The sequence below is a fragment of the Drosophila sulfurigaster genome, chromosome 3 (assembly GCF_023558435.1).
Source record: "Drosophila sulfurigaster albostrigata strain 15112-1811.04 chromosome 3, ASM2355843v2, whole genome shotgun sequence".
Classification (NCBI taxonomy): Eukaryota; Metazoa; Arthropoda; class Insecta; order Diptera; family Drosophilidae; genus Drosophila; species Drosophila sulfurigaster.
In genome coordinates, this window is record NC_084883.1 from 51,936,811 (window position 1) to 51,955,538 (window position 18,728).

At 46.9% G+C, this 18,728-nt stretch overlaps 5 protein-coding genes across 6 annotated transcripts; 3 read left to right on the forward strand and 2 right to left on the reverse strand.

Moving 5' to 3' along the window:
* The first annotated feature begins 5 nt into the window (after window positions 1–5).
* LOC133839851 (mediator of RNA polymerase II transcription subunit 4) lies at window positions 6–1,069 on the forward strand. The gene is made up of 2 exons (XM_062271469.1): window positions 6–359; window positions 429–1,069. Exons 1-2 carry the CDS (start codon window positions 123–125, stop codon window positions 966–968), a joined length of 777 nt encoding a protein of 258 aa, XP_062127453.1. The 5' UTR covers window positions 6–122; the 3' UTR covers window positions 969–1,069.
* A 137-nt stretch (window positions 1,070–1,206) lies between these two features.
* On the forward strand, window positions 1,207–5,000 carry LOC133839823 (cell division cycle protein 27 homolog). The gene is made up of 4 exons (XM_062271435.1): window positions 1,207–1,632; window positions 1,707–1,898; window positions 2,001–2,076; window positions 2,170–5,000. The coding sequence occupies exons 2-4, from the start codon at window positions 1,875–1,877 to the stop codon at window positions 4,851–4,853; spliced, it is 2,784 nt and encodes a 927-aa protein (XP_062127419.1). The 5' UTR covers window positions 1,207–1,632; window positions 1,707–1,874; the 3' UTR covers window positions 4,854–5,000.
* A 560-nt stretch (window positions 5,001–5,560) lies between these two features.
* LOC133839834 (meiotic recombination protein P22) lies at window positions 5,561–6,908 on the reverse strand. The gene has a single exon (XM_062271449.1). The coding sequence runs from the start codon at window positions 6,845–6,847 to the stop codon at window positions 5,561–5,563; it is 1,287 nt and encodes a 428-aa protein (XP_062127433.1). The 5' UTR covers window positions 6,848–6,908.
* A 146-nt stretch (window positions 6,909–7,054) lies between these two features.
* Window positions 7,055–8,362, forward strand: LOC133839842 (F-box only protein 28). Its single transcript, XM_062271459.1, has 3 exons — window positions 7,055–7,198; window positions 7,288–7,415; window positions 7,492–8,362. The coding sequence occupies exons 1-3, from the start codon at window positions 7,115–7,117 to the stop codon at window positions 8,279–8,281; spliced, it is 1,002 nt and encodes a 333-aa protein (XP_062127443.1). The 5' UTR covers window positions 7,055–7,114; the 3' UTR covers window positions 8,282–8,362.
* A 914-nt stretch (window positions 8,363–9,276) lies between these two features.
* On the reverse strand, window positions 9,277–18,421 carry LOC133839817 (mucin-19). Of its 2 annotated transcripts, none has more exons than XM_062271422.1 (4): window positions 17,802–18,421; window positions 10,283–17,135; window positions 10,065–10,223; window positions 9,277–10,002 (listed from the first exon to the last, which is right to left on the reverse strand). In XM_062271422.1, exons 1-4 carry the CDS (start codon window positions 17,918–17,920, stop codon window positions 9,691–9,693), a joined length of 7,443 nt encoding a protein of 2,480 aa, XP_062127406.1. In that variant the 5' UTR covers window positions 17,921–18,421; the 3' UTR covers window positions 9,277–9,690. The 2 variants fall into 2 exon arrangements, with proteins under 2 accessions (XP_062127406.1, XP_062127407.1); XM_062271423.1 differs by lacking the exon at window positions 17,802–18,421 and adding an exon at window positions 17,282–17,328.
* Between the last annotated feature and the right edge of the window lie 307 nt (window positions 18,422–18,728).

The following is an 18,728-nucleotide window of genomic DNA, read 5'->3' on the forward strand; positions in this document are numbered from 1 at the left end:
CAAATTGATATTTTTTGTATTTTGAAGCAAAGTCACACTGTTGCAAATTTTTCGCTTGTTTTTATTAAAAAAGTAGCCAATAAGAAAATAAAAGCATTGGACAAAAATAGAGCTGCACCAACATGTCCTTTCACTTAAGCACAAAGGATCGCCTGCTTCAATTAATTGACGACATGGAAATGATATCAAAAGAACTAATCGACCAAGCCCATCAGAAAATCTCGACCACCGAACTTGTGGATTTGCTGGAACTACTAGTTTCCAAAGACGAGGAAATGAGACGAACGTTTGAGCTGGCAGAGGAGCAAGCTAAAGTCGAGGATGCAACCGATAAACTACTGGCCAAAGTCGAAGTTCACGTATGTGCTCCATATTCAAATAACCAATTTAGCCGGCGTCTGATTTAACACGTTTTCTACACTCTTTAGGACCGGGAAATTCAAAAGCTACAAAAATCTCTCAAGGATGCCGAATTGATATTGTCTACAGCAATATTTCAAGCACGACAAAAGTTAGCCAGCATTAATCAAGCCAACAGGCGACCAGTCTCATCAGAGGAACTCATAAAATACGCACACCGCATTAGCTCGGCGAATGCTGTTAGTGCTCCTCTGACTTGGTGCATTGGCGACCTTCGACGGCCATATCCCACAGACATTGAGATGCGCAACGGCCTTTTGGGCAAATCAGAGCAGAATATCAATGGAGGCATTGTGACACACCAGAACAGTGCTATTCAATCGGATACCCAACGTAGCTTAAGCGGCGCAAGCAGCGCCGGTGGAGGCGAAGTACCCAATGCATTCCAAAATCAATTCAGTTGGAATCTTGGTGAATTGCACATGATGGGCGCTTCGGGCAATTCGGTGGCCCTCGAAACACGCGCCCACAAAGAATCCTCAGCGCCCGATGATGTCGAAGTCATGTCCACCGACAGTTCAAGCTCCAGTTCGAGTGATTCGCAGTAGAGTTATTTTTGTTTGAAATTCCGGCGCCAATAGCATAAGCAAATAATTATACAATATAGTCCGTAAAATATATTTAATTAAAAAACGAAGTAGGGCGAAAATATTTGTGGGTTCTTTAAAAAAAACGTGTCCTGTTTCGATAACATTGCCGATGGTTCAGTGTTAGTTAATAATCGACATTCAAATATCGATGCCAACAGTGAATGGCAAATACTTTGCTGGCATCGCCACTCACACGGAAACGACTCGACTAATTTTAGTTTTTAATGCAATACGAATAGTCCACAAATTTCGCGTTTAGATTATATATATTACTCGCTTTACTCCGGAAAATCCGTCGATTAATGTAATGCGTGTGTGTGTGAGCATGTATTTGCGAAAAAAGCTGATGCGAAGGCCTTGAAAATTGTTACGAAAATTTGACTGACGTGCGGAGAGTGCTGAGGTTTCGTGGGTAAAAGACGAAGAAGAAGAAGAGAAGCCTCGCCAGCGCAATATTAGAAGTGGTGGTCAGGGAGCAGAGCAACGGCAGCAGGCAGCGCCAGCACACCCCGCATTTAAGTTACACACACACGATACGAGTGTGTTATTTTTTTTTCGTTTTTGGATTACGCTGGAAAATTGCACCTGGTGTGTGAGTGGAGCAACTGCAGCATGATCCATTGTGTGTTTTTACCCGTTTTGCATATATGAAGCATAACATCCAGCCGATAAACTGAAACCGAAACCGGATTGTAGATAGACAAGCACTCAAAACACACACAAAACTGTCTGCTGCTGTGTAACTAGGGCGCCCCGCTAAGTGAAAAGCTCTCGGTAGCGTCGTGGCGTCGAAGCGGAATCATCTGCTGCTTTTCCTGTACGACACACAACACAAAAAACAGTTTGACATAAAACTCAAACATCATGATGATTCAAGAACCCGTGCAGGTAAATCGATAGATTAATACATATTTGTTGTTGTCATTCTCCTTTTAACACCAACCACCAACCTGCCTCTCGTTGCATTTCTTCTGCTTCTCCTTCAACTAGGCCGCCATATGGCATTGCCTCAATCACTACGATCATAAAGATGCTGTTTTTCTAGCTGAGCGACTTTGCTCCGAAGGTGAGTGTGGCGGCAATTCAACGTAGCCTTGACCATAATGCATTTGTATTTGTATTAATCAATTGTTATTATCTATTTATAATCGATATTCAGTGGAAAGCGACGAGACGATATTTTTATTGGCCACCAGCTATTACCGTTCAAATCAGTTGCATCAGGCCTATTGGCTGTTGGACGAGAAGAAGCGTCGATCGCCACAATGCCGCTATCTGCAGGCCAAATGCGCCTATGAACTGAAGAAATATGCGAAAGCCGAGAGCGCATTGATTGCGAATGGTTTCGCGGACAGTAAACACTTTGATGAACTGCAACGTGACTTTGGTGAACTCGCCTGCTTCGCATACCAATTGATGGCCCAAGTCTGCATGCGTACCGAACGCCAAAAGTTGGCTGTGACGGCGTTGCAACGTGCCCTCAAACTGAATCCATTCATGTGGCATGCGTTTGCCGATCTGTGCCTGCTGGGTCAGGATACGGATGCAACGGCAATATTCCAAATACAAAGCACTGATGTGTTCAACACTTGCCAGGCGAGCAGCGCCAATGTTAATTCGATGGTGCTCTTCAATGGCAATGGCTTGGCCAACGAGCAGCAGCAGCAGCATCTGGAGCAGCTACTGCTTAACAATTTAAGCAATAATTCAAATTATATATTCAATACGCCTGTGGATCAGCAACAGCAGCAGCTGCTACAGCAGAACAACAACACCAGCATGGCAACGTTACAGAATCTAATGACGCCCAACAACAACATCAACAATAACATCAATAACAACAACAATCTCAACAGTTCGATTACCATGCTGCGTGGAGGCGTCCAACAACAGCTGAATACGAATTGCAATTCGAGCATGATGCTCCTGGAGGACACACCCATGGCCACGCACGATGGACCCACACAACAACAGCAATTGTATGATCCAACTAATGGGACACCGTTTCGCAGACAATTTAAATACTTGTCCACCATATCGCCGTTGACGCCCAGCTTCGGTATCATGCCATTGGCCAGTCCCAGTGATGGGAGCAACTCAATGGTCGCCTTACAGTCCAATTTAAGCATGTCCACGACATACTCACCGCTGCCACAAATGCAAATGCTGGTCGAGGTCAATCAGGAGCCAAAAATCATTGGTAAAAAGTTGAAGACTCATGTGGGCGGTATAATCAATCGCCAGGAGAAGAGCAAACCCGTTTTTACACAGGGCGGCAACATAACGCCCCGCACTTCAAACAATGTTGTTGGAAACACACCCAACAATCCCAATCCCAATGCGGCTGTGCGTCGCAGTTCACGTTTATTCAGCAATTCAGCGTATTCGGTGAAGGAGAACAACAAATCGCCAAATATCACCAACAACAATAAATTTGTGCAGCCGCGTTCACCTCCACGCAAAACTAAATCATCGCGTATGCCGAAAATCTGTTTAAGCAACGAGCTCATCGAGGAGAAGACACATCATCATCTGGCGGAGAAACTCAATGAGAAACAGTCGCGCAAGGAGAAGGAAAAGGTGGAAACAATCACATCGGCAGCCACAGCTGGCAACAATAATCAGCACACCACAATCGCAAACAATAATCGAAGCAGCTCGGAGGATGCCAAAGTGCTGCTTAACAATAGCCTCAACAATGCTCAGACTTTGGCACACCAGCTGCTTAGCATGAAGAAGCAATCGGCCGATGGCCTGATGCTGCTTCTACGTGATCTGGCCGAAGGCTATAAGCTCTTATCGGCATTCCATTGCAAGGCGGCGATTAAGCAGATGGAGTCGACGATACCAAAGCATCATTTAAACTCCAGCTATGTGCAATCATTGATCGGCATGTGCCGGTATGAGTTGCGTGAGTACGAGGCCGCTGTGGGCATCTTTAAAGAGATTCATGACACGGAACCGTCTCGCCTCGACTACATGGAGATCTATTCAACATCGCTGTGGCACTTGCAAAAGGAAGTGGCGCTCTCAGCACTGGCCCAAGACCTCATCAGTCAGGATAAACGCAGTCCAGTGACGTGGTGTGTGGCCGGCAATTGTTTCTCGTTGCACAAAGAGCACGAAACGGCCATTAAGTTCTTCAAGCGTGCCGTTCAAGTGGATGCAGACTTTGTCTACAGTTACACGCTACTTGGCCATGAGCTTGTGCTGACCGAGGAGTTTGACAAAGCTATGGATTACTTCCGATCGGCGGTGGTGCGAGATCCACGGCACTATAATGCCTGGTTTGGCATTGGCACCATCTACTCCAAGCAGGAAAAATACGAGCTGGCTGAACAACACTATGTGAAGGCGTTAAAGATCAATCCATGGAATTCGGTCATCTTGGTGCACATCGGGGCCATGCAGTTCTTTATGCAGAAAAAGGATTTGGCATTGCAAACACTTAACACTGCAGCTACGTTAGATCCAAAAAATCCTCTAGCGCGGTTCCATCGCGGATCCATCTATTTCTCGCTGGGCAAATATCAGGAGGCGTTGCGAGAACTCGAGGAACTTAAGGAGATTGTGCCAAAGGAGTCGGTGGTGTTTTATCTAATCGGAAAGATTCACAAGACGCTGGGCAACATGGATCTGGCATTAATGCACTTCAGCTGGGCCACCGATCTGGACCCCAAGGGCGCGAATAATCAAATCAAAGATGCCTTCGACTCAATGGCGCATCCCAATTGTTGTCCAGCCACCGACAATGCACTGGATGTGGACTTTGAACCAACCTCGGATCGTTCCGATGACTCAACGCAGGCGCAGCAAGATGTTAGCTACGACAGCGACTTCTAAACAATAGTGAAGCAAAAAGGTCTCCCCAAGTCTGAGCGCTTGTATATAATTACATAATTAATACATATATATTGAATGAGAGAAAACAAAACAAAATGATAAAAGAAAAAAAACCAATTATGAATTATGTTTAAAGTCTAGATAACGTTTAGTATTAGGTTATTTATAACAAAAAACATAAACAGCAACAACAAAATAAGATGAAGGTTTAAACAATTTTCTCTGCTCCTTTGTGCACTCTGAAAGTCTAAGGCAACAAAACAAAGCAAAACTAAAAAAAAAAAATAGAAATGAGAACATACATTATACATATATATATATACCAATTACCAACTAAATTATACAAAATACAAAATTTAAATGATCAACACCATAAAGTTTTAAAAGCTAAGTTCAACTCTTTAAGTACAGTTTCGCACAGTGTGGTGTTCGTGATGGAATAACGACCATATTACCTATGCGATGCTATACGAATCGTAAACAGTTATGGTAAATCTATTCTATATCCGATTTGAAGCATCCCGCTGGGCTATCGTCGTTATCGTCTCGCAATGTGATTAACATAAATTCAATCGACTAGAGACACTTTTAGACCGTGTTCCACTGCTGTGCACATGATACAACAAAATCAAGAGAAACAACAGAATAATATACAAAAATTAATCTAAAATTTGACAAGTTCTTGTTATCCAACTCGATTTGTGCTTTTATAGTTCTCCAGCATCGCCCTCATCCCCGCTGGACGTCTCTATGGTGATAATTTCACGCGATTCCTGCGACATTTGCTGCAGCTGCTCTAGTGTCAATCGCTGTGTCATTTCCAAGACGGTGCGCAAGCGTCCCAGCTCCACATCCAGCATAAACGCTATGGCCGGGAGATGCATCTCCAGCACTAGATACTTGCGTGGCGCCTCAATATTCAAAATGTTGCGTATCTTCTTAGTGCCAAACACCTCGGCGAGTGACTCACTAAGCGATGGCGATGTGGAAATAGTTGTGTCGACAAGTGGTGGCGATGGCGACGATACCATGGATTGAGCCAGATTTGTTGGCGTTGTATCGGGCGTTGGACACAGACGACGCAGCTCCGTGTTTGCCCCGTCTGGTTTGGGTACGCGTTGCAGCTCGCTGGACAAGATTGTGCCATTCAATGTGTTGCACGTCGGTGGTAATTGATGTATAAAATGTGCAGGATAACGATCTGGCAACAAGGTTTGTGTGAGATTCATACGATGATATGCAAATGCTTGCGAAGCACTGGCGATTAACGAAGTCGGTTGGGGCTTTTGTTGATTAATTTGCTGCCAGGAAGTAGAAGGCTGTTCCTCAAAATAAACTTCAGCTGGTCCTGAAGAAGCAGCTTGGCGTGGTTTCATTTCCAAGGCAGAAATCTGTTGGGATTCGAAGACCATTTGTGGTGTAGACTGAGGCAACTGTTGGTTTGATGGAACGGAGTGTGTTGATGTCACACTTTGTTGTACAGTTAGAGGCTGGGTTTCCAATTGGACTTCGGTTGGGACTTGAACAGGTTGCTTATAATAACTTTCACATACGTTAGTGATATTATGCAGTTCAGCTGACTTTGTTTTCAACTTTAGTTTAGACGACAAAGTTGGTCTCCCCGGTTTTCTTGAACTACCTCTTGGCCGAGAACTACTTTGACAACGTCTACGCTTTGCTTGACTTGAAGTTCCCTTATGGATCTCCGAGTTAGTTACTGTAATTGCCCTTTTAACAGTTTTTGGAAATCTGGGAAGCTTAGGTGGCAATTGAGCCAGCTGTATAAATTCCTCATCTGTGTCCAGAAATAGTTGTGGTGAACCATATTCTTTGCTGGACATTTTTATTACACTTTGCTCTTTATCTCGTAAACGCTGAGAGCGCCTTGGCTGCGATCCCAAATGCTCCTCCGACTGTAATGCTATCAAATATTCCAATTCTGAACAATGCGTGGTTGCTGGACTAGCTAGTACACACTTTTCTTGCAAATCCATCGTTTTTAAATTGTTGCACTAAACTAAAAGTTATTTTTTTGAATATACTAAGCGCAGTAACAGTAGGCGCTGACACGTCGGGTGACATAGCATTCAGACTGAATAGCCGAACAAAAGACGTCTGGCAACGCTGTGTTATTGTTTGTTTTGAGAAAAAAAAAACAATCGGAAAATATCGAGGCATCAATTGTGTTATCGAAGTTTCTTCACCTCTAGTGTTTAGTTCTGCTTCAATTATTTGATAAACTTTGAAATAAAATAGAAAAAATGAATATCTTGGACTTACCGGACACGGTGTTAATGGACATATTAGAGCTGCTCACCTACGACGAGGTTGCCCGAAAAAGAGAAGTAATTCAGTGAACAAAGCAGCATATCAAACAATACATACGTAACTAAATGAACATTTCACACTTCCAATTATTTCTACGGTATTCTAGATTTGCGCCCGTTTCAATTACATTTGCCAACAGGTGTTGAACACAGGTTTCAACAAGGTTGTACAGGAGCATGCCAAGAATTTCAAACGCATTAAATCACTGCTGCCACGTCGCGAATCTGAACGTCGGTGAGTAGAGAATGTTCTATTCGAGATCTATCTAGCTGATTATAAAATCGTATCTTCTGGTTGTTTGGTTTTATAGCAATCACATGCTGGCGCGTCATTCCGACATCCTGACCTCAATCGAGACGCGCATCTCAATGCTGACAATGACGTACTCCAAGTTTATAGATCTGAACATATGCTGCTTTATACCCGGTCGCGTACTCGACGAAATAAATAGCATATTGAAACTTTTGGCCAGCACAACGAAACCCCTGCGTCCCCATGAAGTGCTCCAAGAGCTGCGCGACATCTCATCGATGGCTATTGAGCATTTCGATGAGAAGATTGCCGTTAACTTTAAAACTGCTATGAAACTCAATGAATCTTCCGCCACGGGCAGCGCACGCGTCGTTGTCTGTGGTTCCCTGGGCGACATTAGCTTCAATGGCGTGAAAGTGAGCCCAATGAAGAAGACACCGGTGCTACAACAGCAGTCGCCATGCCAAAATTTAATTTGTATGAGCCCCAAAACCGATGTCATGATGCAGCAGGCACTTTTGTTCGCCAAATCATTGCCCACTAGCGGCGGAGAAGCCGATCTCAATCAGTGCAATTGCCACCGCGATCGACTATCGAAACAGCTGCAGAAGCAGTATCAAGCACAACGATTGCTCACGTCGAGGATACGTTTCCTCGAGGGATCGCGCAAAGTGCACGAACGACGAATGCAAGAGGCCCTCGGTAGCATCACGGAACTTGCCACCCAAGTGTCCGAGCTGAAGCGACAACTTGAGGATGTACTGGCAAAGGCATCGCCAAGTGGTGCTACCAAACGCTCGGCAGTTGCTCCGGATTGTCTGCCGCCTAGCAAGAAACCAAAAGCTTAGTGTTGCCTCATGTAAGCAAAGCATAGAATACAAAAATGTAATTAGCCTTGAGTATTAAAAGGAAAGTAGTGTACTTAGTAATTCAATCGTCTACAATATAGGGATAACTATATTCTATATATTAAGGTCAAAAGTCTCAATCTCTGTGTCTCTTAAACTGCCCGTAATATTAGCATTAATTACAATATAAAAATATCTTTGGCATGCCAAAGATCCCACATATCCTAGCCAGAGCGAAGTCAACTCAATGCCAATCATGAAATTTTAGAAATCTTCTCCAATTATTTCCCTATGGCAGCTACAATTATATTATAGTCTTGTCCGATAAGGTTAATTCTGCCAAAAATACAAAGAACTTCTTAGCTACATACAATGGATCAAAATGAGCAAACTTTTTACATAGAACGAAATATTTCGAACTCCCGCTAGACTATGCAGATAATTATAAGATAGACTATGCAGATAAATACAATAAAGAAATATATATGTCTGTAAGTAAATAAAACAAGTATGCAGCAGCTTTAATATTTCGAGTTAAGATTTATTGTTGCACTTGTTAATTTAATATTGTATTACTATATAAATACATTGAACATCTAAACTAAAGTTCTTTTATTTATAATTGCCATTGACTGCCATGATTGTGGTTGATTTTGCATTTTATGGTTTTATTGTTTTGGTTGTGGTTGTCGAAAATTGGGCGGTTTTCTATATAGCACTGGTAGAGTTATACATATATATATATTTAGAAATTACATACGTGTGTGGAACTGGAAACATCTACTATATCATCAGGCGTATAGGAAGTAACTTTTGTTTTTCTTTCGTTAGTTGTGTTGTGTTATTGTTATGTGTTTTATGTGATCTCCGGTCTAAGACTACGCGATTCCTATTGACTTAAGGTTGTCTCTTTATATGCCTATTGGGTAAATGGTAAGTGTAATTGTTAATCGTATTTCGTAATTTATGGTATAAAAGGTAGTAGAAATTGCCACTTGTTTAGCAGTGTATAAATCTTTGTATCAACTGATTTTGTTTTCTTTTTGTTTTGACTTAATCGAAAGGGCTAACTAATTACTATATACAATAACATACAGCATACATACTTTTGATCAAGTAATGATAACAAAAAATATATAATGGAAAACAAAATTGATTGCAAACGTGTTACTTAAACATTATTAGTTTCGCTCTCTAGCCAATATATGTATATGTATATTTATAAAGTATATATCTATGTATACTAGTCAAAATTGCAAGCAAAAATTTCATTGCCATTGCCAATTGCCACGCTGAATATATCTACAATCATAGATGAATACTACATTCTCTGTGTGTGTTTTTTTATGTACAAAGATTCATCGCTACGTCATCGTCGTCGCCGTCATTTAAAAGCGACGTCGTCGATGCTACTTTTTCTTCACCGCCTGCTTGTGTTGGATCTTTTCCTGCAGCTGTCGTATTAGCTGCAGAATATCGTCCACATTGTACGCATAAATCAGTTTGCATTGCTTGGCTTGAATGTTGCCGTTGTTGAGATTTTTCAGCGCATGCTGCAAACAGTAAACGTTGCCTTCCTCGGTGCGTACCATCGATATGTACAAATTGGCGCGGCACAAATCACATTCGCTCTCAATGGACTTGTACGGCGGCTGTTGTTGCTTCTTCGCCTTTTGGCCCTTCTCCGCTTGCACCTTCTCCGTGGATGTGACGCCAGCGGCCTAGAAATTGTACAATTATTAGTAAAGAAATTCAGATTAACCGACAAAATGTAGAAGCTCACCCTCAGCTGCTCGCGTGCTGCGGATTCCTTTTCGCAGACCTCGTTCAGCATCGGTAGCATTTGCTGCAATGTGTCCGAATTGACGCGCTGATCGTAGCCCAGGGCGAAAAGCAGCTGCTCTAAGGAGAACATGGCCGGCTCACAGCTTTCATGAATGTCCTGCAAAACACACACCAATTAAAAAATGCGACACATTTATGCAACCAAATACTGCTTACCCTGAAGTCATCCTTGGCCAAGTCCAGCCACGACATGGTGGCAAAGTAAACGCTCTCCGAGACCACATAACCGGTGGCCAAGCTGGACGTGTAGGCGCGTGGAAAGACTACAATAAACTCGCCGGGCTTCTGCTCGATGCGACACAAGGAGACGCCACGATCGGTGAGCATATGCGGCGGTACCATCACCGTATCACAGGGCAACCAGATTGTCTTGTTCTGACAATGCGTCGGTATCAACGACGTCAGAGCTGAGCGGAAGTTGGCGCTCTGATCGTCGGGTATGCCATACCACAGCTTTGAGGCGCCCGTATGCAAATACTCGATCCACGAGAGACCGTGCGGATCACGATACCAACAGCAGGCAGAGAATAGCATGCCCACATGCAGCGTGGGCACCGTGACGCCCATCACAGGTCCCAGGGAACGCAGCACCGAGCCGGCATTGTTGGTCAGCACCTTGAGGTTCCACGGATGTCGCGCATAATTCGAGCCCTTGCCTTTGGGTCCCGGACTAGGAAAACCATAGCCCCAGCCGGAGCTATCAATGGAGCCAGAATGGACGCACACATGACTGTCGCGCACAGCGACATGACGCCAGAATTCCGCCTCCACTTCGTTAACGGTGGGATCGGTGCTCTTGAACCACAGAGCCATTGTGTTGCGGGCAATGCGATAGAACTGACTGAGCGGCATGCTGCGTCCTTTCACAATACATTCCATTGACACGCCATCGATCTCCTCCTCAGACTCCTCATCCTCATCGGTGGACACATCGTCCTCCTCGTTCGATACGCTCTCCGTGCTGTTCACAAAACGATCCGCATTGCGACGAGCGCGTGCCTCTCGCTTGGCCCAATCGGCTTCGACCTCGTCGAAGAGCTTCTGTCGCTCCGCTGGCGACAATGTGTCGTAGGGCAACAAATACTTGCAGTAGATGTCATCCAATTTGGTGACACGATCTTGCGCCAACTTCGGTATGCACATCTCCTCGGCGACGCGCGCCCATTTCTTCTTCTCGATGACCTCTTTGAGGCCACCGAGCTCCTGGACGGTGTGATAGAGACGCGGCAGGTCCACTTCCATGCCACCGATCCAGGGCGCATGATTCATCACAATGCTCTGGGTGGCCAAATACTTTTTGATGGCACTCAACTCCTTGGCACTGGGCCCCCAGCGATGCAGCATCTTGTGCACATACTGATTGTAGGCCGTGAAACGCATCTCGTCTGAGATGCGACACTCGGGCTTAAAGCTGGCTGGCGGTATAATCTTGCAGATGCCAAAACGGGCGGCAATCGGTGTGATGCGTTCGATGAACTCAATGGGATCGGCAAACTCTTTCTCGGTGGGTTTGAAGATGGGCGCCTCGACCATTTGCGTGGGATCATCGTGCCGTGGAAAAGCCGTATTGTTGGCCATTTTAATTGGCGTGTCATCCTTGTACTTTTTGGCCAATGCCGCATTGGTTGCGTTCGCTGCTGCTGTAGTTGTTGCCGCCGCTGTTCTTGACTTGGCGGAGCCGGAGAACAGCGATGAATTGGAATTAACGCGGACTAAACTTGTGGCTGCAGCAGCTGCTGCTGAGGTGCTGGCTTTCAAGCTGTTGCTGCCTGTGACTGTAGTGGTTGTTGTTGCAGCATCGTTGCTGGTGGTGGTGGCTGCATTTAGCAGGGTTTTCACCAGTTCATTGTCGGGCAACGGCTTGGAATTGGTGTCCATTTGTGCTTTGGTCACCAACGTTGCTTGCATCACGACTTTTTGATTGGGTCCATCGGGTCCCTCGCGTCCCAGCTTCACAGCGACACCTTGAATGCCACCCTCACCGCCACCGCTGGCGCCTTGCAACAACGGTATGTAAAAGGTGGCACCTTCGGCATCCGAGCCAACGGGACTTGTCACAGACTGTTGCTTCTCCACTTGCTGTTGCTGCTTCTCCGACTGCTGCTGCTGTTGTTTCTTCGCTTGCCGCGCTGCTGCCGCTGTCGCCTTAGGCTTCTCCAGCTTATCGGTTGGACTCAATGTAAGCTGAACAGCTGTTGCTGCTGCTGCAGCTGCCGCACGCTTTTTCGTTGGTGAACGTTCGCTCAGCGCTGGCGGCGGCGTTGCTGCTGCTGCAGCAGTGGTTGCTGCTGCCTCGTTGTCTGCTGCATTCCTTTTGCGGTTCGCTGCCTTGCCAGCAACTGTTGTTGCTGCGCCTGTCTCCTCTTCCTTGCCAAAGGCATACACCGACGTTGTGTTCTTCTCCGACAGCTGTTGAAGCTGCTTCTCCAGCTGCTGCTGCTGTTTCTCCAACTGTTGCTGCTTGTTGTCCAGCTGCGTTTGCGCCTTGCTTTTGCTGCTCTGATTCTGATAGATGGGCGTACGCTTTGCAGGTGTTGTGGGCGTGGCGGGATTATTGTTACTCGGTGGCGGCGTCGTTGTCGTCGTCGTCGTTAGTTTGGCAGCTGCATTTGCTTGCTTCTTATTGGCCGCCTTGGATTTGGTGGGCGTTGGACTAGCAATGTTTGAAGCTGCCGCTGCGGCTGCTGCACTGCGTTTGCTGCCCGCTGCAGCTGCTCTGGCCACTGGCAACGTCGTTGTAGCAGCAGCTGCTGCAGGTGCTGTTGCTGCGCTGGCATTCTTCGCCTTCTTCTCTGGCAACTTCTTGTCAACGACTGCATCCAGTTGTGACTTCTGCGTAAGATTCACCGGTGTCACACACTTGTCAAAGTCCAGAGCATCCGACTCATTGTCTGCCGCATCCTTGCTACGATTGCCACCAACCCCTGTGGCAGCCGAAGCGGCTGCTTGACTCACCAGCACCGGCGTCGCCTTAAGTGATGGTCCCTTGGCCGACCAGGCGCTCTCGCTCTTGCCCAGCTCGCCGCGCGTCTTATTCGAGGAACTGCTAAAGCTGGTGCTCTCCTTGTCATCACGCGTCGTGGGTCCTGGCGGCGTTTGCGCCTGCTGTGGCCGCAGACTCTCATCGAACTCATCGTCCAAGTCGTCCTGAATCTCGTCGGGATTCGAGCTGCATTCGATGAGCCACTTTTGTATCTGTTCGTGCGTCATATTCACCTTGGCTTTGCGTCGCTCCTTGCTGGTTAGCTGATCACCAAAGTAACCCTCCGTGGGCACCACAGGACCCAGCACCGGTTTGTGTATGGAACCGCATTTCCCCAGCGTGCATTTGGTGTTGTCGGGTCCGGAACTTTGGGCCAAGCTGACGCTGGCAATGCCAAAGATCTTGCCCGACTCCTCTTTGCTAGGCATAAGCGTCGCTTGCGCCAAGATGCTGCCAATTTCATCCTTGAGCGGATCAACGGGCGGTGCAGCTGCTCCAGCGTTTGCCGCTGGTTGTGCTGTGGACACGGGAGTCGCTATTAGCTGCTGTTGTTGCTGCTGCTGCTGCTGTGATTGCTGTGGCAACGATTGTTGCTGGTGTTGTTGTTGGTGCTGCTGCTGTTGTTGCTGTTGCACTGCGGCTGCAGCTGCTGCCGACGTGGATGCCACGGCATTCAAGCTGAGATTCAGACTTTGGGCCTGACTAACAACAGGCGGCGGAGGCAGCACACTTTTAACGGGCGTCACAACGGAGCCAGCAACAACTGTGCCGCCGCCCAGACTGCTGAGTGTGGCACGTGGCGAGGTGAAGCTGCTATTCATGCTGCTGGTGTTATTGTTGTTGATGCTATTGTTGTTGTTGGTGCGTGGCAAAACGCTGCTGCGATCGTATTTGGGCGTCAAGAAATTGGGATTGATCTTGGGACACTGATACGCCTCAATGGGCGGCGGATATGTTGTCGGCGGCGTCTGATACTTCAACGGCGAGCTCACCACCGATCCACCACCGCCGCCTGGCGTCGTCCCTGTGCCCTGTTGCGGTGTCTTGCTGCCGGGCGCAAACGTCGAGGGACGCACATAGGGCGTGTGATAATGCGGCGATGCTTGGGGCAAATACGAGGTGGTTTTGGCAAACCCCACAGCACCCACGCCAGCTCCAGGCAATGCGTATGTTGCAGGCACATTGAGTATCTTGGACGTGGGCACCGGCGACTTCTTCTCCATGGTCTTCAAGACGGCGGCTGCAGGCGCATAACTCGGTGGCGATATGGAGAACTGTGTTGTGGGCTTTGCTGTCAATGGCAGCATGGTCAACTGTGTGGTGCCCGGCAAGGTGACGGGTGATCCACTGACCAGTCCCAGTTGCGTCAGTTGCTTAGGAGGCGTGCAATTTAACGTAGCTGCAGGGGGTGTTGTGTTTGGTGTTGCTCCGCTTAATGCTGCTGCTCCGGTTGTTGCCGTGATTGTTGCTGCATTTGTTGCTCCACTTGCTGCGCTCTTGCTTGACTCCTGCGCTGCTCCACTTGCTCCCCCACCGGCTGTAGTTTCCTCTTTGCTGCCGCTGCCTTTGGCTGTTGTGGTTGCTGATGTGCTTGCTGCTGCTGCTCCTGACGTTGGCACCTTGATGGCCAGCGGCTCATCATCCGAGTCGCTAAAACTCTTTTCTAGCTTGCGCTTCGTTTCGTTTAGCTCCTCGTTGATTAAAAAATCCTCCTCCGCATCGGAGTCGTCTTTTTCTTGCTGCTGCTGTTGTTGTTGTTGTTGCTGCTTCTGTTGCTGTTGTTGTTGTTGCTGTTCGGACTTAGCTTTGGCCAGCGCCAGTGCACCTTTCTTGACCAACATTCCCTCAATCTGAGGCTTGGCTGTGGCTGCCCCCGCTGCTCCCGTGGAGGTCGAAGCACCACCTTTTGCCTGCTTTGGCGGTCGTCCACGTCTTGGCGCTGAACTCGTTGCTGCTGCTGTTGCCTCAGGCGGTGTTGTTGGCTCCACAGCAGCAACAGTTGCTACAGCTGCAGGTGCTTCAACTACAGCAACAGCTGCTGCTGCTGCAGTGGTTGTTGTTACTGCTTTTGTGGCTGCCGTTGGCTTAGGAGACTTTCGTCTGCTCTCTCTATCACTTGATTTACCCGCCGCATTCTTTTTGATCTCCTTCTCCATCTTCTCCATCTCCTTGACGTTCGGTATGTCGGGAAAGCTGCTCAACGAGAGATCATCGTCCTCATCATCGGCCAGCTGCAGCTTGTGTCCAATGATGCCCATATAGATGGCAGCTGCCTCTTTCGTTTTACGCGACGGTCGCTGATTTCGCTGTGGACTTGGACTCACTGAACGCTCCACGGTCGCTTTATCAGCCGCTTTGTTGGCTTTGGCTTGCGCATGGCGACGCGCAGGACGCGCACTATGATTGCTAACGTTCTGCTTCTTCTCTTTCTCTGCCTCTTCCTGCTGCTGATCTATTTCCGTGTCTTGCTGCTCTTCCTCCGCTTTCGCTTTCTTCGATACTTTGCCGCGTTTCGCTTTGGGCGGCTCCTCTGCTTTGCTTGGCGTTGTAGCTGGTGTCGTGTCCACCTTCTCCTTCTCCTCTTCCCTTGATTGCTGCTGTTGTTGTTGCTGCTGCTGCTTTTTTGCTGCGCCTCCAGCTGCTTTGCGGCCTCGTGTTGGCGCCGTGGCGGCAACTGCTGTCGTTGTTGCTGCCCCCTTTTTTGAACCCTTTTTCAGTTTAATGGACTTGGCCAGCGGCTGCTCATCGTCCGAACTAAAGTCGAATACATTGAGTGCCTTTTGCTGCTCGGCTGCCACATCGGACGCAGTTCCACCATTCTCCAGTTGCTTGGCAGCATCTTTGGCATAAATGCTGGAGTTTGTCTTCTCCTTGCTGAGCTGTTGCTGCTGTTGCTTGCTTCCAGTTCCTGAGTCGTTGGCTTTCTTCGACGCCGGCTGCTTTACTTCCTTATCCTTTTCTTTCTCTTTTTCCTTGTGTTCTGCCGGCTTTGGGGCTTCTTCTTGCTCCTCGTCCGCCTCGTCGTCAGGTGGTTGCTTGGGCACCACCTTAACTGGCTCAAAAAAAGCACGCTGACGTGTCATGCGTCCCGAGGATTCAGGTGATGGTATAAAAATGGGTGATTCACGTTGCCGCACACGTTTCACAGGTCCTTTCTCCTTAGTGATGCTGCTCTCGGTGACAGCGGGTGAGGCGACAGCAGTTTTTCTAGCTGCTGCCTGTTGACGACCACGTTTTCCCTGCGTCGCTGTCGCCTCTGCCTTGGACAGTGACTCCTCAGCAGCTCCGTTGCGTGAGCTTGCATCATGTGCACTAAAAAACTCATCCTCATCGTCGTCCTCCTGCTCAGCATCGTCTTGCTCTATCTGTTGCTGTTGTTGTTGCTCCTCCTCCTTCTCCTTGTTGTTGCTTGCACGATTGGAGCGTCGCTTCAGGGTCTCATTGCGTCGTCCACCACGTCGATTGCCCTCTGTAATCACCTCTGCCCGCTTGCGCACTGCTCCCGCCAGCAACACTGGAGGCGTCGTTGCAGCTGCCTCAATTTTATCACTTGTTGTTGCCGCAGGGAGTTGCAACGGTTGCTGCTTCTGCTGCTGCAGTGGCTCATCTGCTGCCGCTTTATTACTTGGTTTGGCGGGTCTTCCCCTTTTCTTTTTGCTGCTGTTGCTATTGTTTTTCTTCTTGCTCGCATCATTATTGCTGCTGGCGCTGCTGCTGGGCGGGACGACATCATTGGCTTTGGGCTTGCCCTGATTCAGATAGTCCAAGTGCGCGGGTAATGCGGATGTGCCACGAAAGCAAAGGAACGTCAAGAAATCCTGCGGCTTGGGACACTTGTTGGGCAGTATCTCAATCGGTGGCTGTTGATGGCTGTCCGCTGCCGAAGTGCTCGGTCCCGATGCTGTTCCACCAGCTGCTGCCGCCGCCGTCGCTGCTGCTGCTGCGGCGGCAACAGCGCTGTAAGCTGATGTTGAACTGGGTGCACTCTGACCCTGGGCGAATTTACGCTGTGCTTGCACCTTCGTTCTACACAGAGAAAGAAGGACAGAGAGGGGAGAGAGAGACAAATAGACAAAAAATGAGTGCGAGTTTTAATTGGTAGCAAGCAATGCAATGTGATACAATTGAAAATCGGAAAACAACAACGCATTGAATTACCCAGACACACACACACACACACACACACACACAAACAAGCGTGCATGCACCTGCTCTACCCCAAAGCTAATGCGAATCAGCCCTTTGCTTTGACAACAGCGCCACGACGCTTGCTCGACAGTGCTGACATTTTGGCCTTTTTAAAGCCAACATTAATTTATTTACATTTATTTATAATGAAAACCTTGAATTGTTGTGCAAAATAGTATTCTAATATCATAAAACCTCCATTGATAATTAATTTGCTGTCGCGCCCAACAGTTTGTTTATTTTATTTGTTTTGCCATCTAGAGCTTTTTGCGTCTATTCAAGTTTGCCAACACTGTTGCTTATACAATGGCGCACCTCACTTCACGTTGTGCTCTGGAGTGTGGGGGCGGGGGGTGAGTAGTAGTAAAATGTACACGGGCGGCTGGCAATGCGTCGTCATCTCCCTCTTTATACAATTATATTGCACACACATATGCGAATATTTATGATCAACTAGATAGTTAGAGAGTATGAGAGAGGGGGATGAGGAGATTTGGAACTTACCTTTTAGGCATCTCAGGTGATGACTCCACAGCCAAAGTGGCCGCCGCCGCTGCTGACGATGACGTTGGCGGGGTCTCCGTCTCCTTGCGACGACGCTTGTTGTCTTTTGAGACAACCATTTTGTTGTGCGATTTTTTCGCGCCTCTTTTTCCCCCAATATTTTCAGTCTCTCACCACAAGTCGCGGCGAGACGTGAGAACGCGCTCGATTTTGTACACAAATTATTTTATATATATATATTGTGGCAATTTGCAATTTGGTTTTTTATTCTGCTTCTCCCCGTGCTCCGCATTTACATAAACGACGTACGCAATTGCCAATTTTCCACTGACACTACAAACACTGATTTTGTTGGTGGTGCCTGTGCACGGAGTTGAAATCATATTTTCGCGTCATATTTTCATTTATTTATTCGTTTCACCTTGCCGTAATCATTGTAAATGTTACACTTAAATATACATTATTGTCTTGCTATTGTTGTTATTTGTACACATCATTCGTTTACATTTTCATCATTATAGTAAAATTGAATTTTTTTACATTAGATTTTTCCATTCTTTGCGCACATATTTTTTTCTCCCACCGCTTTTTTGCTTTGTGTCCGCCATGACATTAATGACCAGCGTGACCGTAAATTCCACTTAAAAATATCCTATTTTGCAACAAAAACTCTATAAACTTGGTTACACTTAATTAAGAATAATCGATAAGTTTTAAAGCTTTTCATATTTTCCCCAAAACAGATCGCCTCTGGAATTATTTCATTTCTACAACTATTTCAATATTTAATAAAATGTAGAATCGAAAAACGAGCACCACCGTTCTATTATTTACATCGTTTTAAACTTAAATTTGAAATAAATGCTATTTCATATCGATTTAGTCGATTTTTTTGTCAAAATAAAAATATATGCAATGAAATGAAAA

Bases quoted from the DNA above. Each gene is read 5' to 3' on its own strand.
- LOC133839823 (XM_062271435.1), top strand. From the start codon at position 1,875: ATGATGATTCAAGAACCCGTGCAG. The intron at 1,899-2,000 runs GTAAATCGATAG...TCCTTCAACTAG, and splicing joins TGATTCAAGAACCCGTGCAG to GCCGCCATATGGCATTGCCT. The intron at 2,077-2,169 runs GTGAGTGTGGCG...ATCGATATTCAG, and splicing joins TGAGCGACTTTGCTCCGAAG to TGGAAAGCGACGAGACGATA.
- LOC133839851 (XM_062271469.1), top strand. From the start codon at position 123: ATGTCCTTTCACTTAAGCACAAAGGATCGCCTGCTTCAATTAATTGAC. The intron at 360-428 runs GTATGTGCTCCA...TACACTCTTTAG, and splicing joins TGGCCAAAGTCGAAGTTCAC to GACCGGGAAATTCAAAAGCT.
- LOC133839834 (XM_062271449.1), bottom strand. From the start codon at position 6,847: ATGGATTTGCAAGAAAAGTGTGTACTAGCTAGTCCAGCAACCACGCAT.
- LOC133839842 (XM_062271459.1), top strand. From the start codon at position 7,115: ATGAATATCTTGGACTTACCGGACACGGTGTTAATGGACATATTAGAG. The intron at 7,199-7,287 runs GTAATTCAGTGA...ACGGTATTCTAG, and splicing joins AGGTTGCCCGAAAAAGAGAA to ATTTGCGCCCGTTTCAATTA. The intron at 7,416-7,491 runs GTGAGTAGAGAA...TTGGTTTTATAG, and splicing joins CGTCGCGAATCTGAACGTCG to CAATCACATGCTGGCGCGTC.
- LOC133839817 (XM_062271422.1), bottom strand. From the start codon at position 17,920: ATGGTTGTCTCAAAAGACAACAAGCGTCGTCGCAAGGAGACGGAGACC. The intron at 17,136-17,801 runs GTAAGTTCCAAA...TTCTCTGTGTAG, and splicing joins TCACCTGAGATGCCTAAAAG to AACGAAGGTGCAAGCACAGC. The intron at 10,224-10,282 runs GTAAGCAGTATT...TGTGTTTTGCAG, and splicing joins TGGCCAAGGATGACTTCAGG to GACATTCATGAAAGCTGTGA.